At 36.0% G+C, this 18,564-nt stretch overlaps 1 protein-coding gene across 7 annotated transcripts in view; it reads right to left on the reverse strand.

The window, feature by feature from the left end:
- Window positions 1–18,564, reverse strand: part of PRKD1 (protein kinase D1) — a 289,465-nt gene that overhangs the window by 64,155 nt on the left and 206,746 nt on the right. For 4 of the 7 annotated variants that reach the window (XM_070504191.1, XM_070504188.1, XM_044765420.2 and 1 more), the window contains 2 exons: window positions 12,225–12,356; window positions 11,241–11,401 (listed from right to left, as the gene is read on the reverse strand). In XM_070504191.1, coding sequence (XP_070360292.1) covers window positions 11,241–11,401; window positions 12,225–12,356 — 293 coding nt within the window. Of the gene's footprint in view, window positions 1–1,753; window positions 1,778–11,240; window positions 11,402–12,224; window positions 12,357–18,564 lie in introns of all 7 variants that reach the window. The other 3 variants (XM_070504187.1, XM_044765419.2, XM_070504189.1) reach the window with 1 other exon arrangement.

Here is an 18,564-nt window from a genome sequence, read left to right on the forward strand (position 1 = left end):
AGGTAAATTAATATCTATCATTGTGATGCAGTACCAGGAAGCTTTTGCAAAGACATATGTTTATTTGTTTGCATATTGTCCATTTATGCAAGCTCCATGAGGGCAGAGAATCTATCTAATTTTGTACACTTTTGCATCCTAGAGTGACAAACCTGTAAATGTAAATCGACCAGGACTTGCCGAACGTGGAGCCACAACCAGGTTTCTATAACAATTCTGCAACTTACACAAATATCACTAAAAATCGGTCAAATTTTATGCATTTTCTTCCAAGACATTTAGAAAGAGAAAAGAAAAGTCTGCTACTTTTTCAACAAACTAGATAAAAACAAGGTTAAGAACAATAGCATATCCAGAAAATGCATCTTATTTCCATCAGGAGCCTTCCTGTGGAGGCCCCGCTGCCTTCAAGTCATACAGCTTCCACAGAAAGCAGACCCCTCTTCAGTCCTCTTTTACACAATCTGTTCCTGATTGCAACGTAGGAGAAGGAAGTGAAAAATGCTTCCAGTCCTTCTTTGGCTTTATTCCCAAAGGATAATTTGAAGGGAGAGATAGTAATTCACATTTAAAATTAAGTCTGGAAGGCAGTGGAAATTACAAAATTTAAATCCACAAGAATACCAAAAATTACATTTACCTAGCTTTCACCATGGACTTTTCTAAGTAGGGCATATTTTGAACTAGGATGATTTTTCCAAACACAGGAATTTACTATTATTGAAGCAGATGTCTTTATTTTACATCTTATAAATCAAGATGTCTTGACTTGTCAATTTTATTTAACCCAGAACGTGTTCTGGTTGTGTTTTCATTAGCTTCCTTTGTTAGAGTTACTTTCACAAGACCATCTTAGAATAGACACTAATAATGGTATTTGAAATTTAGTCTCTCCAGGGAAAATAACAATACATCAACTCTCAATTCGCCAGAGGTACAGAAATAAGGAAAACTAAACATTAACAAGTCAACTGGTCAAAACAAGATATCATAAAAGCACTGTTGTATGCTCTGCTTTAATGCTTGACCCAACGCCTCTTCTCTGTGTTCAGGTTAGTAATAGCTTAAGACAGACAAAAGGCCAGTTTCAGAGGGGGGTTTAATTAAAACCTTTATGAAGGAAATCTGAGTCTTTTCCATATATAATTTCTCCTTGGATTGAGACCACGATATAGCTACCTGCATATCATCCTTTTTCAAAATAATTAGGTTGTGATAATATATTAAGGATTAAAAGCTCCTTTCTTGAGAAAGTTATATTCATCTTCAGGCAGTCCTTGTCTCATGCCTTACCATGCCAACCAAAACCTGTGTCCTGGCATGATGATGTCACTTTGCAGGGGTCTGTGGTACCTGGCATCAGGACCCAGTTCCACTATGCAAGCATTTCAATTTACACGCTAGCGCGTAGAGTGAGGGCTGACTATATTCAGTTCTATCCTCAACCTGTAGGCTCAGTTTCATAGAAAACACTCCAACGTTATGGAACCAAGTAATCTAAGGGCAAATCGAAACCTTTTACTCTAATGCCTGCATTGCTTTCTGTCTTACGGAGGACTGTGAAAACTTAATAACAACAAGAAAAAGACAACAAAAACCAAAACCCGTGGGCTTTCTGCAGTTCAATAGGTTGGATTCTTGATTATTCTCATGGGGTCAATGCAGATAATCGGCTGATGTCAATCAAATATTATAAAGTTGGTTTGCAAAAGCTGGTGAAGCACATTCCTAGCCAGGCAGAGTTAGTACCTACCTCAAAGCCAGGACTCACAGGAGACTGACACAGGAAGTGGAAGAGCAAAAGGCAGGCAAAGGAGCAGAAGAAGGGGAGGAAAAGACAAGAAAACAGTGTTATTGGAGAAAAGCAACACGTTACGCAATAACGTTTCATGCAGGTGTGTTTTCAAGAGAAAGCAAAATGTTCCACTGATCAGTCTTTGTGGCCACAGAGACATCTGAGTTGGAAACAACTTTGCAACGCGTAAACAGAACTATAGACACTAAGTCAAGATTGCAAAAACACAGTTTACAGCTGTGAGCTGGCAGAGATAACAAATCTGCATATCATGGTGTCAGTGATGAAAGATGTTTCTTTCACCTTATTGAAGATAAATTATAGTCAGAATGAAGCATTTTTGACCTTTAAGTGAAAGATGTAGATTTTCTTCACAATAATTCATCCTCTCAATGGGAAAAGAAAGAAAAAGGTCATCAAAGTAATCAAATGTTACATAGTTGTTATCTGCCTGCAGGCAAGAATAAGCTGATGAATAATCAGCCTCAGTCAGCGGTTTACAACCTTGGAAAGTCCAATAGAGGGTTAGACTTTTAATGAGAGAAATATGCCTACAGTGCACCCTTTGCTCATTTTAGAGTCTTTGCTGCATATCATTGTTTTCTGTCTGATTTCATTCAAGGTTGAACTGTAATTCAAAAGTAGAAAGTTTATTCTGAATTTTTTTTTTTAAGAGGAGGAGTATCAGTGAAAAATGTAAGAAATGTCTTGGTTAAGTAGACAACACATATCTAGTAATTTATACTGAATGTGTTCTTTTTTATCCCTGTTTCCTTAAGCTTTTCCAGGCAGCTCTATCTAATAGCTAGAAAACAAATCAAAACTGAAATATAGTTGACTCTTTTTCTTAATAAAAATGCATTAATGTGTTTTGACATTGGCGATTTGTCTAGTCTTGAATAAACTATTGCACTTTAAGAAAAATACTATTATCTGTTCTCTCAATCCCCATAGCCTAATTTGCAATCTACAGCTAAGCTTCTGTCAGAGACTTTGGAAGTGGTGCACATTCAGACTGGGGTTCCGCCATGATTAATTGTTACCCAGTAATACCTGTTACGTCTCTTGATTGACGTGAAGCATGTGCAGAACTGAGGGGCACCAATTGCTCATTTGAACAGATCCAAACACGACTTTTGAGGAAAAATTATAACCCTGTTTGTATGTACTTCTGTGGAACATCTCCACATCTCCATATAGAGGTGACAGAGAAAATCAATCAAGTTTCTTGATTTCCAAAATAAGAGATTATCCTTGTCATCAACATATCTGTTATCGAAAGCTCATGATTTTCCTCCAGTTTGTAGCTCTGAATACCTTTACTCTGGGCTTTCATGAGCACTCAACTTCAGATGAGTGCTGTTTAGCTCACGATATATGAAGATGAGACGTCTATGCAACACGTATTAATTCACTTACTCCTCTAAGTTACCATTTCTCAAAGTGCATGGTTTTTCCCATTAGATATTCCTAGGTTTTACGAGAAAAAGGGATTCCATATTTGAGTCAGTTTAGGAACACTGAGTTCATTATTTCAGGACTTCTGAGAACCATAATTAGGCTTCATGAATATTAGTGACGTCTAATACTTGGATGAACCACGAAGAAGCATTTCCAAATCTTATTTGACCAGGAAAATCTTTTTTTGCAGAATATGATAGCACTATTATTTTCAAGAAAAAATTTGAGGAAACACACAGCTCTATCTTTCTACCATGCTATAAAATTAAAATCATCAGAAATGTCCATAGGTCACCAAGAAAAAGAGAACCACCTATTCTCTTGGTAGTTGGTTGTAATACGATACTATAGTTTTGTTTTCATGTTTGTTTTCCCCTTGAAGAAAGATCATATAAATTACAGTTTTGCATCTGTGGTGAAAACTGCAGAAAATAATGTTTATTATGCAAATGAATACTATGTATATTAGGATGATGTGGTACATTTCATTTAGCACCCAAAGAATTTATGTTTCTTGTTATTAAATAATGCAATTTCTATAACCTCGTTTTCTTTTAATTGACTGAGAGGAATCTCAGAACTAAATTTAATTATTCATTTTTGTTATATAATATTTTATTCTTTTCTCACAGGACCTGTGATGAAGAAACCTAATGACTTTATAACTTGCTATTTGGATAGCTACTTGCTATTATCACTTTAAAACATTTTTATTGAGGTAGAATTTATACAGAATAAAGTGCAGAAAATTCTAGTACTGTCTCTTGATGAAGTTTTACATTGGCATATACCCATATAACCTCTACCCAGATCAAGATATAGAATACTTCCAGCATCCCAAAAGGCTCTCTCTTGCTCCCTCTCAGTTAGTGCCTAACTAAGAGGAGCTATTATTCTGATATCTCTCACTACAAATTAGTTTTGCTTGATTTGAATTTCATTCACTGCATTCATAAGGAGATACTCTTTTGTCTCTGGCTTTTTTTCCTAAATATTATTTTGTGAGATTTATTTATGATGTTGAGTGAATTGACAGTTCACTAATTCTACTGCTGTACACTATTCTATTGTATGACTCTACCACTATTTGTTTCTAGCTTTTACCTTTTACGGATAAAGATGTTAAAAACATGCTTGTAACAATAGAATTCACATTAGCACCTCCAAAAAATGAAATACTTAGGCATAAATCTAACCAAATATATACAAGATCTATATGAGGGGAAACTACAAAACTCTGATGAAAGAAATAAAAAAGAAACAAATAATGGAAAGATATTCCATGTTCATGAATAGGAAGATTCAATATCACCAATACGTCTGTTCTTCCAAACTTGACCTATAAATTCAATGCAATACCAAACAAAACCCCAGCAAGTTATTTTGTGGATATCAACGAACTGATTCTAAAGTTTATATGGAGAGGCAAAAGACTCAGAATAGCCAACACAACACTGAAGGAGAAGAACAAAGTTGGAGGACTGAGGATGCTACCCAACTTGAAGACTTACCATAAAGCTACAATAATCAAAACAGTGTAGTATTGGTGAAAGAATAGACAAATAGAGCAATGGATCAGAATACGGAGCCCCAAAACAGATCCCAATAAATACAGTCAACTGATCTTTGACAAAGAAGCAAAAGCAATACAACAGAGCAAAGGTAGTCACTTCAACAGATAGTGCTGGCACAAGTGGACATCCACATGCAAAAAAATGAATCTAGACACAGACCTTACACATTTAAAAAAATTAACTCGAAATGAATCATAGACCTAAATGTAAAGCACAATGCTATCAAACTCCTAGAAGATGACATAGAAGAAAACTTAGATGACCTTGGATACTTGGATATGGTGATGCCTTTTTAGCTACATCACCAAAGGCATGATCCATGAAAGAAATAATTAAAATTAAAAACTTCTGCTCAGCAAAAGACAATGTCAAGAAGATTAAGACAACCCACAGAGTGGGTGAAAATATTTACAAAACATTTCCAAAAGACACATCTAATAAAGGATTGTTATCCAAAATATACAAGAACTCTTAAAACTCAACAATAAGAAAACAAACAACCCAACTAAAAAGTGGGCAAAAGACCTTAACAGACACCTCACCAGAGAAGATACACAGATGGCAAACAAGCATATGAAAAGAAGCTCCACATCGGGGCTGGCCCAGTTGCGCAGAGGTTAACCCCGGATCCCTGAAGCATGTTCCACTTCAGGGATCTGGGTTTTCCCAGTTCTGATCCCGGGTGCGGACATGGCACCACTTGGCAAGCCATGCTGTGGAAGGCATCCCACATACAAAGTGGAGGAAGATGGGCACAGATGTTAGCTCAGGGCCAGTCTTCCTCAGCAAAAAGAGGAGGTTTGGCAGCAGATGTTTGCTCAGGGCTAATCTTCCTCACAAAAAAAAAAAAAAAAAAGAAAAAGAAAAAGAAGCTCCACATCGTATGTCAACAGGGAAATGCAAATTAAAACAACAATGAGATATCACTACACACCTACTAGACTGGCCAAAATCCAGAACACTGACAACACCAAATGCTGACAAGGATGTGGAGCAACAGAAACTCTCACTGATTGCTGGTAGGAATGCAAAATGGTACAGCCACTTTAGAAGACAGTTTGGTGGTTTCTTACAAAACTTAAGATATTCTTACCATATGACCCAAAAATCACATTCCTTGATATTTACTCAAAAGAGTTGAAAACTTATGTCTACTCAAAAACCTGTACATGGATGTTTATAGTGTCCTTATTCATAATTGCCAAAACTTGGAAGCAACCAAGATGCCCTCCCGTAGGTGAATGGATAAACAAACTGTGGACATCCAGACAATGGAATACTATTCAGCACTAAAAAGAAATGAGCTATCAAGCCATGAAAAGCCATGGAGGAAACTTAAATGTGTATTACTAAGTAAAAGAAGCCAATCTGGAAAGGGTACACACTGTATGATTCCAACTGTATGATTCCAACTATACAACGTTCTGAAAAAGGCAAAACTATGGAGATAGTAAAAAGATCAGTGGCTGGTTGGTAGGGGTTGGGTGGAGGGGAGGAGGGAAGAACAGATGGAGCACAAAGCATTTTTAGGGCAGTGAAACTACTCTGTATGATACCACAATGATGAATATATGTCATTATACGTTTGTCCAAACCCATAGAATGGACAACACCAAGAGTGAACTCTAATGTAAACTATGGACATCGGGTGGTTATGATGTGTCAATTTACATTCATCAGCATTAAAAAAAAGTGCCACTCTGCTAAGTGATGTTGATAATGGGACAGGCTATGCATGTGTGAGGGCAGGAGGTATATGGGAAATCTCTATACCTTCCTCTCAATTTTACTGCGAACCTAAAACTGGTAAAAAAAAAATGAAGTCTAAAATAATAAAACAAAACAAAACAAAAAAATGCTTGCACATATCTATACACATTTCTGTTGAATATATACCTGGGAGTAGAACTGCTGAGTCACATGATATGCACATGTTCAGTTTTAGAAGACGACTGCCAAAGTTTTCCAACGTTGTTAGACCAATTTACATTCCAAGTAGTAATGTAAATGAGCTCCAGTCGCTCAACATACTCACCAATACTTGTTATTGTCAGGGTTTTTTTTCAATGTTAGACATTCTCTTGTAGAGAAACCTCATTGTAGATTTAACTTTAGCCTCCCTGATAACTAATGTTGCAAAGTACATTTTCATGTTTATTGGCTGTCTTCTTTTGTAAAGTGCTGTTCCAGTATTTTGCCTGTATCTTAAATGGGGTTGTCTGTCTTCCAAATTTTTGTAGATGGTCTTTAATACATTCTGGACATGAGTCTTTTATAGGATATACATATTGAAAATATCTTCTCCAATCATTCTATGACTTGCTTTTCCACTCTCTTAATGGTATATTTTGCTAAAAATTATTTAATTTTAATGATGCCAAATGTATCAATCTTTTTCTTTTGTCATCAGTGTTCTGAGTCCAGTTTAAAAAGCTTTTCCTACCCCCAAGTTCTTGTACATATTCTTCTATGTTATCTCTGAGAAGTTGCCAATCTACCCAGAATTGATTCTGTAGACAGTGTACATTAGGGTCAAGATTCATATTTTCCAAATAGATATTCAATTGTTCCCAGAAATATTTGTTGAAAAGACCATCCTTTTCTCACAGAAATAGAATCCTTGTCATACATCAGTTGGCCTGTATATGCATGTACTTTCTGGACTCTCTCTATTGTGTTTCATTAGTTTATTTTTCCATTTTTGTGAAATACCACATTGTCTTAATACTTAACCTCGTGTAATACCATTGTCTTAACTGTGGCTTTATAATATGTTTGGAAATTCTCCAGCTTTGTTCTACCACAAGGGTTATCAGACTCAGCACTATTAACATTTGGGCTGGATACTTCTCTGTTGTGGGGAGTTGTCCTGTGCATTGACCTCTCTGTGATTTCCTTATTTCTGAGACATTGGTCCTTCAAATCCTGTTGCCTTGGTTGCTCTTGGGAACCTTCAAATATTGTTTTGTTCTGTTCTATTATATTTTATTCCGCTTTTATAATTACCCCTTGCAGGAAAGTCAATCTGAAACAAGCTTCTTCATAGCTAGGAGCAGGAGTTCTGGAACAGATTATTAACTTTTTGCCTAAGATTAAGTTTTGCATAACATGGTTTCAAATGGCTTTGACTTTCCCCAAATACCAAAAGAACATGTGTAAATAAAAACAAAAAGATGAATAAAGCATAGAGAAATGACAGGATCACTGAATCCTGACTTTTCTTCTGCAATGTCTAAAAGCCTATAAAACTGATATAATCTTGATAAGTATACTTATATACAATGATATAATACATTAGTGTGTTTAAGATCCTGTTTAAGGATCTACTGAGTTTGTCTTGTTTCCTTCTAATACTGGGGATGATTTACAAAAAGATATATACATCCACACAAAGCTCTTCTACCATAAATTGACTACATTTTGGATTTTCTTAAAAGATGGACTGCCTTATGGTTAGAATAATGGATACAGTTTACTGCCAAAGTTGATGACAGATAAAGCTTGTCATATGATCTATGTTGTTATACCTTTTTTTTATCTTGGCAGCATTTAAAAATCTGAGATTCAATTTATGTGCCCCAAATGGGTGAATTAATAGAATTACCAATGTTTTAATCTGTATGTGAAATGGTGATTTTATAGTCAAAATAGGCAATCAAGCATGGGAAAAAAATCATATTCTTACACTTGAGAGAAAATCTACACATTTATGGCAGACTTGCAACATGAGTGGTCTAGTGGCATTAGTAAGCAACACCACCTTTAGCTAGGTCATCATCCTTTTCTGAAATGGAAAATGTTCTTTTTTATATAGAGAAGTAAAAGGGCTTACTATTATTACCATAATATTACTTTTGACTAGGCATTCACTCTAACTTTTAAACTATGGTTACTTGCCTTTTAGGCCTTGCACAGGGATGAAAAGGGACATATTCTTTGCACTCTAACCATGTAAAGGCACCCCACAAGGGCACAAAGGGCTTTGGTGAATATATAAAACATGATTTTGAGAGCCAGTGTGTTAAATAGTGTCACAAACATTATTTCCAAAGGCATTTCTCATTTAAAAATTACCTGTAGAGCATTTTTTACTAGGTTGTGAAAGTTCATAATAATAATATCTTTCATTTATTTTATAGCCACAATATTTTCTTCCCTCATAAACATCTGATTTGATCAAACTTTTTGAGCATTCTTGACAGATACAGTAAAATCTGATTTTTAAAAATGTTTTTAAAGACTGTTTCTAAACTTTCTAATACAAAAGAATTCCATTTAGCTATAAAATATTAATGACTTTCAACATTTGATGTAAAATATAGCTTGTAATCAAGTAATTCAAATAATTCAATAATTATGTAATTTGGTTAAATAAAGCAATTAAATAATTTCATTAAAAAACACAAAAACTTGTCTTAAAGACTATAGTTATAAAACTTAAATTATATTTACATATAAATACATATATTTATACATATATGCATGCATGTGATAATTTAAATATATAATTTAATTTACACTTATAAAATCTAAATTGTATATATGTGATGTTTTTAAGTATATAGTATGTACATACCATATACATACATATGCGTGTATATGTATATACTATAAAAAATTGAGATAGGTTTAAAAGAAGACTCCTTAGCATGAATTATCTAGATTTTAATCTATTCTAATGATGAACGACTTTAATTTAGAGTTTTAGATTTCTTGTGAGATGTTAAATAATTTTTAAAAATCTTTTCCTGCTAAAACTGAAAACAATATAGAATTAATTTATAATTTTGTTTCTTAAACTTGTTTTTAAATGTCTATCATATAAACAGTATGACTCTTGCTGACTATTCTTAAAAGCAGGAGTAATTGCTGTAACTTATAAAATCACTACTTAAATTCAAACTAAATCAAGGAAATAGAGAATTGGGAAGGTGACATGAGAGTTATTTGAAAAACAGATTTTGATTTAAGCAGCTTTCAGTAAGAATATCATTCATTCCAATTAATACAACTTTATGAAATAATACACAATCACACACACATTCTGAATAGTGACCAAAATATAACATATTCTTTGAGTTATTGGTGGATTTAGTACCTGCCTTCTCCAAACAAGCTGACTTCATAAAGGACCGAAAACACAAGAAACTCCCAAAAGAAAGTCATGGGAGAGGCCGGCCCGTGGCTGAGTGGTTGAGTTTGTGGGCGCCGCTGGGGCAGCCCAGGGTTTCACTGGATCGGATCCTGGGCGTGGACACGGCACCGTTTGTCAGGCCACACTGAGGTGGCATCCCACATGCCACAACTGGAAGGACCCACAACTGAAAAAATACACAACTATGTACCGGGGCGCTTTGGGGAGGAAAAGTAAAAAATTTTTTAAAATCTTAAAAAAAAAAAAAAGTAAGTCACAGGAAAACAGAGTATGGAATTTTCCTATTTATCAAAATGAACATTCATTTGAGTTACATGTCTGGTTTATGCTGTAACAAAATTCAAGTGATAGAAAGATCACAATAAAATATTTCCCAAACAATGAAGTAATTAATGCAAGTTTTTAGAGATGCCTTCAAAATGCATTGCTCCTCTCCACTCCAAGAAGGATTTATTGAACCTAAATGTTTCAGTAATTTTTCACTTTTCTCTTTAATTGATTTTCACAATAACCAGATTACAGTCTTTGTAATATCCATTGTAGGAGGGAATAAATATGTGAAATTTAAAGCCTCACACCAGTAGCTTATTTCAGAATAATGTTCTTATTTTAAAGAATCCACGTAATTACAACTTTTACTTTGTTTTGAATGTTTAGAAAATCCAAATTTAACTTCTTAAAGAATATTTAAGCCACATTAATAAGATATATATATTTTAGAGGTAATGGAAATATTAAAAGTATTATGTGCTATTTTTCTCACGGCCTTTGTCAATCAGTGTCACTCTGACAATACACCAGCATGTATACCAGTAATGCCAAGCAATTAAAGACTTTCACATAAGAAATTATCATAAGAGCAAATTCCAAATTTTCTCCCAGAATGAATATTCAGCTATGCAACAAAGTACTCTAAAAGTCTTCAGAGAAGAACATCTTTTATGTCTGGTTTCCAAATTTTGACTATGTTTTGCAACATTCACACATTAGTTTGTGCTGCTCTGGCCCTATGACGGCGATGAAATCTCACGTATTTTATAACTGCACAAAGCTCACAGACAAAAGCAAACTCAAAGCTGCTGGGATATTTGATGGAAGCACCGACCAATCTCCAGCATAGGCCCTGAAGACACACAGTCATTAACACCCTGGTTCTGTCCTCCCTCCCAGGGCACTGCCTTGGATCGACACTGTCATCACATCGTCCCACAGATTTCTCGTGGAAACGGGGAAATGGATAAACAGGAGGCCATACCAGAAGGGGCTCATCGGGGGCACTGGTGGAGAGCTCGGCAGATGCTGTGCGGACGGTGCTGAGTCCAGTGAGGGAAACATTCGAGAGCCTTCTCCGCCTCACACCACTGCAGTTGTTGGGGATTTTAAATGCACATCTCTTATGGTAATTCAGGCCGCATCCTGAAAAGAGAAAGTCAAAATGACTTTTGTTCAACCATAAGTTAAAAGCTATTCTAGTATTAGTTCTAATTATAAATTTTCAAAAATGGTATTACTTCCATTTGTCTTGAGGCTATTTGGAAATTCAAATTTTCTTTTGAGCTTCTCCTGATTTCTTTTCCCAATCTGTAAGTAAGCTGGGTTTTGAATTCTGATTTTACTGGAGTGGCTCAGTAACTACCCTGGTCACCATTCTCTAAAATGTTTTCTGACATAATGGACTTGGGCTTTGAGGAATCTAGCCACAAAATTCCAAAGAGAAGATCTGAGCCATTTTTACTGCCACAAGTTCTAATGTGGGTGGACACAGAGGAAAAATCAATCACAATACATCACAACTCTTGATCTACATTGATTTGAATTCTGGGTCCAAAGCTTGTTTGTCTACATGGCCTTGAACAAATTACTTCACCTCAGTTTTCCTGTCTGTAAAATGGGGTAATAACTACCTTGTAGAATTGTTAAGAAAATAGGTAAAATACCTCACAAGCCAAGTTCTGGCTTAAGAAAGAAATTTTGTTTTTAGTCTGTTGCCAAAATAACCAACACAAAAGAAACATATCCACACAATATAAAGGAAAAGACATGAGAATTAGGTTTCCCAGATCAGAGCAAATATGTTGAAGACAGGAAATGTAAAGAAAGGAACAGAATAGAATCCATGCACCCCAAAAAAAGGACCCTGGCAGACACTTGAGGGAAAGAAATCCTTTTTGTAGAGGGCACGATGCAAGCAGATTAACTCCAGCACTGCGTGACTTGGTTGGGGAAAGAAATACCTTACCTTCACATTTGAGGCCTTGACGCACCAACCCCCACAGCATCTCTCCACAGTGATCACAGAAAGCTGGAGCTCTGTACGAATGAACAAAGAGAGCGTGGGGACGGATCTGAAAGTCTTCAAAGGTAGCAGAAGCTGTAAAAATAATGTTGAAAAATAAGTTGAGTGGATACCCTGAGCTGTAGAAAATTAGTATGCAAGATAATTAATATGCAAGTATGGATATAACTCTCCAGGTGGAGTTAGGAACGATAAGATGCAACAGTGCTTGACTTTTAGCCACTAGACTCCATTCTTTCCAACCGTAGCCTGATAAGGGGTAACACAGCAACCCTCTCGCTTCTCTTCCTGCTTGCTGAAGTCTCAGGCCACTTTGAAAACAGCCAAAATGCTGGAAGAAAGCATGAATGAAGGGATGGCTCCAACACATTTACTTGATGTTACTAAAAAATATTTTGCTTTTTCTTTTCCTAAAATAAACCAGAAAGGAATTCAGAAACATCAAGGAAAAGGAAAAATTTGATGAACTGGATTTAAACAGATCAAAAGATGGTGTAGTACTTGAATATGACCATGAAGAGGTACCTTAGAAGGGCAGGGCTCCACTGGAAGACAGATGAGAAATCTGCACAGCCTTTTCTTGGGGAGAGAGAGTTGTTTGAACTCTCAAGGCAATACAACCAACCATTTAAATCATGAGCTAAAAATCACCAGGCAGCTTTTTTACTGATATGCCAAACAGAGGGACTGAATACACACATTGGTGGATTCCAGTCCACTCTTTGAGAAAAACACTTTAGCAAATCATATTCATGCTGTAGAGCACCTTGTTGTTATTGGTTATTGTTACGTATTCTATACAATATTCATGTAGAGTACCGAAATTCATTATTGTTTTTTCTTCTTCTCCCCAAAGCCCTCCAGTACGAAGTTATATATTCTAGTTGTAGGTCCTTCTAGTTCTGCTGTGTGGGACGCCACCTCAGCATGGCTTCATGAGCAGTGCTAGGTCCACACCCAGGATCCGAACAAGCGAAACTCTGGGCCATCGAAGCAGAATGCATGAACTTAACCACTCAGCCACGGGGCCAGCCCTTCATTATTTTTTTAAATTATACTTTCCCACGTGATATTTTTTTTTTATGTTACAAAAGGAATTCACGCTTTCCTTGTTGTTCAAATCAAGAAGTAGAAAGGTGTAGAAAATTGAAAGTGAAAGACCACCCTTTTGTCCAAAATTCTAATGGATAGGGGTGTATTTTTCTAGACCTGTCTGCACACAGAGCCTGATGGTGAGGCTGCCCAGTACAGTCCAAAGCGTGCTGACCCGGGAGCAAGCAGAGCTGGAGGAAGCTTTGCCATTGCCAGGAGTGACACCTCACTTCATCATCAGGAGCCTCAGTTTCTCATACATCAAAAGAGAAAGTCTGACTGATGGTGACTTCCCTGGGCCCTTCAAGTTTAAACTTCCATTAACGGTAGCACAAAACCATGTGCACTTGATTTCACCAGGTTTTATTTAAAGAGAACTTGGGGGGAAATTTAGGCCTTCAATATATTCTTCTATTCTGTCTTCTTCTCTCTTCCTCCTGTTTGTCTTCTTGCCTTATTTTTTCAACACATATTTGTTAAGCACCTTCAGTATTGCCAATGGCACACTGCCAGGGACAGAAATCTAAAGATGAGTAAGATATCTTTGCAGAGCCCATCAGAAGCAGGAAAGACAGATAAAACCAAATAAAGAAAAAACACTACAAGAACTATAAAATAACTTCTAAGGTTCAAAGAACCTGGGAAATGGAGCCAAAGTCACACAGATACTAAACGAGAACTAGGACTACAACCCACAGGTGTTTTGGCCCCCAACCCATTGTCCTTTTCATCAACCAGTGTTACATCTCATCTTCCCTAACACTGCCCAAAGAGTTATATCTAATAGCCCCATGAAGTGGGGAATAAACATTTGCCATCTTCCTGTTGGTGCCTTAGAGAGCAGGCTATCAGCTAACAAATCACTCCCTGAGTGCACTTATGAAATGCTTACCTTGTTAACTCAAGTATGCAAGGTGTGACAGAGTGAATGCTGAAAATGTAGGCAATTCATCACTGCTAGGGAGGTGTCCAAAACTGTGAGGACAACTTTGAGGGTATCACATCCCTCAGGGCAAGTGATAATAGAACACGCAGGAAAGGGAATCGCTTCTACCATGAAGAATATTATTGATGGTTCCAAAGACATATAACTGGACCATAACAGGACATTAAAAATTTTAATGGGTTTTTTTTTCCTTGAATCTTGAATAAAAAGCACTTTATTCCAAATTAATGTGCTTTATTGCAAGTCACCTATCAACTTATTAATTATTTTTACTCAGTTGGAAAGATAATGAAAATAATAACAAGAATAACAAAGATTTCTTGAGCTCCTACAATATATTGGACACTACGCTAAGACTTTTAACGTGGGAAGAAGGAATTGATCAGAGAACTCCAGCCAAATGACCACGCACCAGCACGGCCCACAAGGACTCCTGACCAGCATGAATATTCCTCATAAACAGGAGTTCAACTGAAATAAGACTGGGAAATTGCATATTATGTTTCTCACTTCGAGATTCACAATATTATGGTTAATGCTTATTCTAAGTAAATCAGTAAAGAGGTATGATTTGGGTACCAATCATCTACTTTCATGGTTTGGTCAAAATGTGTCTAATTTGGGGAATGCTAAATCCTCTTTAAAATTGGGCTCTCAGACTCATGGATAAGATTTGTTTTTAAAACATCAAAGAAAATACTTTGTGCCAACCATTATCTCCTAGCTTCTTTGTCTCCCCCCTAAAAAAGCCACCCTTTAGGACCAAATAGCTATAATACTATGACAGCAATTAGTTGAATAATTACCGTAGTTTTCAAAATAAGGAAGGTTAGAATTTGATAATACTAATACCAAGCTGCGTTCAGATATTTTTTGAATTAATCAGAAAGAATAGAAATAATTAAACTAAAGATTTTCAATGACCAAGTTCCCCCCCCCCCCCCCGCCACCATTTATATCAGGCAAGTTTGTTTTTTCTCTTGTTGAAGGGGATTAACATTCATAAGCTGTTAGCACCCTTGACTTATGTTTAAATGCCATTTTCTAAAGTTCAATTTTAATATTCTCCTGTTAATTTTAGAATAATTAAATACATTTTTAAAATAAAACTACCAAGTGTGGTGAGGTTTTCCATCCATTTGAAATCAAAGCACAACATCCATTCATTATGAATTTCCCTGTTCTGCACCCTGGGGGAAATCAGCATCAGCTGAGTGTATGCATGCCATCTCGTCTAATCACAAAATTGCACTTCAGAGAGAATCACTTAGCACAGGAAAACAAAGTGAATGCTGTAATTCCATTTCACTTAAGTTTTGGAATCAAAATGGACAGATAAGAATAGAAATATTAAAGTGTCTAGAGATTCCAAGAGAGGAACAATGTGCTATCTGTCAGTCTGTCATAATCAATCAGCCGACCTAAATTAAAACCATATGACAAGGCTACAAACTAAACACAATGGGCCCCTTAGAGTGGTATTTGTATCTCTTTGATTTGTACTATTCACAGTCTATTGTTATACTCCAGTGTGCAAGAGAGGAGAAAATGACAGGCTTTCCTTAGTCATCGAGCATTTGAAACAGGTAATTGAGCCAAAAACTCTAAGATAATCAGTAGTTCTTTTAAGGTTCATTATAAATTGTTGCACAAAATGGAATAAACTGTTTGGTTAGCAGCACAGAAGAAATGAGGCTTCTAAAGCAAAATAAATAATCTCTGAAGGTCAAAATTATTTGCATAATAGAATAAAATAATGTCAGATCCTCCAAGATTTTCAGTAATTTTTTTAACTGGTAATTTTGGCAAGTTGGGAGAAGCATTAACTCTTTCTAGCATAGACAAGTTGGGACAGATATAATAAGAAAAAAAGGTTAACACATTGCAAGTATCATCTCATTCAATTTTTCACAAGCAATCTATGAAGTAGATATTACTATTGTTCCTATTTTACAGATGAGAAAACTGAGTCTCAGAGAAATCAAGGTAACACAGGATCTTGATTCAGACAGACCTCACACCTCAGCCACTCTGAATCAAATTATCATATTTCTCTGACTATTAAACATTCTGGATTATAAACTGCATTTTGATTTTATGAATCACTAGGAAAGATTTGAAAAACACTGCAAGTAAATACAAGGCCCAACCTTTGTAAGATGCAGCCTTATCTCAGAGATGCAAAAAATACTGGAGGGAACAAAAGAGTCCATGAAATAATGTATAGAATGAAATTAATTCAGTTCATGATCAAAAATCCTTTTAACGTGCTTTCTGCATGGACTCCATTTTTTGAAATCCTTCCTCTTCCAAACAAACTGGAGTGAGTAACAATAACTGGTTTTTAATTTTTACAGAAATCAAAGGTAATGCATAACCACAGCCAATCGGAGCTTTGTGTCCACATGATAACCAGCGTCATCACATTCAACTGATAAGTCTGGCCAAAAGCAAAACATTATGAAGCTTTTTAAAGCTGTTAAGATTTGTCGTAGATAAATTTGCTTTTTCCTTAACCTCTGGAATATTGAAAATAGCTTCTGGATACCACTTCACCCACATAAATACACATACTTATCAGTTTTCAGGTATTCTGTGGATAAGAAACTATGCCTACTTTAACATCCTACCATTCATCCATACACATACATAATGGATATACATAAATAATCCTCTGCTCCCTGAGATCTTTCATTGGTGGAATGATGACTACTCACAAATCAGTTCATTATATTTGTGAATATTTCCAATAATTAGAAAGGCTTTTTATACTGAGCCCCAAACACTCCTCTGTAACTTATACAGGTGGTGACAGTTCTAAAAGCAAGCATGTAAAATTAAGACACTTCATGTCTTTCTCAAATCAGTGCATGTAGGCCAAGTGGTCCTAATACCTTCAAGCATGCAGTTGATTTATGTTACGCTTTAATAATATATCTAAAACCTACTAGGTAATATAGCACAAATATAGTGATAAAGAATAATAAAATGATAAGGAATAGTATCCATTATTGAGGGTTTTAGGTCAAAATCAAGATGACAGATTCATAAATAATGAAAATGCAAAATGCAGGGATGGAAACACAAAAGAAAGCCTGACTAAGACCGCCTGGTCTGTCAGGGAAAGGTTCATCAAGGAGGGACATCCTGGGACAGAATCTGGAAGGATGAAGAGTATTCTGAAAAGCAGAGAAAGGGATAGAGAAAAGAGGGAGCATTTTTATATAGTCTGATTTTATTTAATTAGAGATAATTTATAGGATTATCTATAGATTTCTTTATAATTATAATTATGGTGGGTTCTTGACACTTCATCATCTTTGGTGCACTGTAGGTCAGTTAGCAAGAGTGACTCCAAATTATCCATGAGGCAAGTAACTGAGAGATGACAACAGATCATTTCCATGCCCCTGTGGTCCAGACTTGTGACAGTGCTTGTTAAATTAACCCTACATATGTGTACTTCCCTCTCCCTCCACCCAATATACACATACCTACACCCTGAGGCTAGTCATTTCCTTCTGCTTCTCCAATGGTACCAGTCCTTTCAAGTCATGTTTGTACCAGATTCTCCCTTCATGCAAACATTGTCCAAATTAATCACACATTTCACATTTTTGTTATACCTGGAGACATCTAGCATTGGGAAGACCCCAAGGCTCTCCAGTGATAAGAACATCACACACATTTTTCTTGAGATATTTGCAATAGCATCTTTCAGATGGGTGAAGAAAAAGAGATGGAAATTTCCATTTTTGACTCACATCTGACCAGAAAAACATTAGTGAGGTGCAATGATGGGAATTTGGGAGGCTGTGAATATATCATCCCAAAGATGACAGCAGCCAAGAGAAAAATCATAAAATGTATTTAGATATGTTGATTACGCAGTTCATAAAGTTCTGGAAAAATATTTTATAAGTCCATGGCCAAAGACGTAAAAAAAATATGGCTCCAAGAGGAATAAAAAAGTCTCACAAGCCAGATTGATAGCATAACAACAAGTTACCCTAATTAGGAGGAAAAGGGGATGGTATCTAGAGAAGATGACGTAACAACTCTCTGATAAGCACAGATTGAGAGAGAATCCATCAACTACAGAAAGATCAGCAGAGTCAGGGTGAAGGCACATAGTGACTCTGGCCAGTCACCCTGATAAGAACCATTCTAAGAAGACTAAAAGACGGAAAAAAACTGAAGCTTTGAAAAAGCTGAAACAGAACAAAAGGCCTTTTAGCTGTGTTA

Source organism: Equus asinus, chromosome 2 (genome assembly GCF_041296235.1).
Source record: "Equus asinus isolate D_3611 breed Donkey chromosome 2, EquAss-T2T_v2, whole genome shotgun sequence".
Classification (NCBI taxonomy): Eukaryota; Metazoa; Chordata; class Mammalia; order Perissodactyla; family Equidae; genus Equus; species Equus asinus.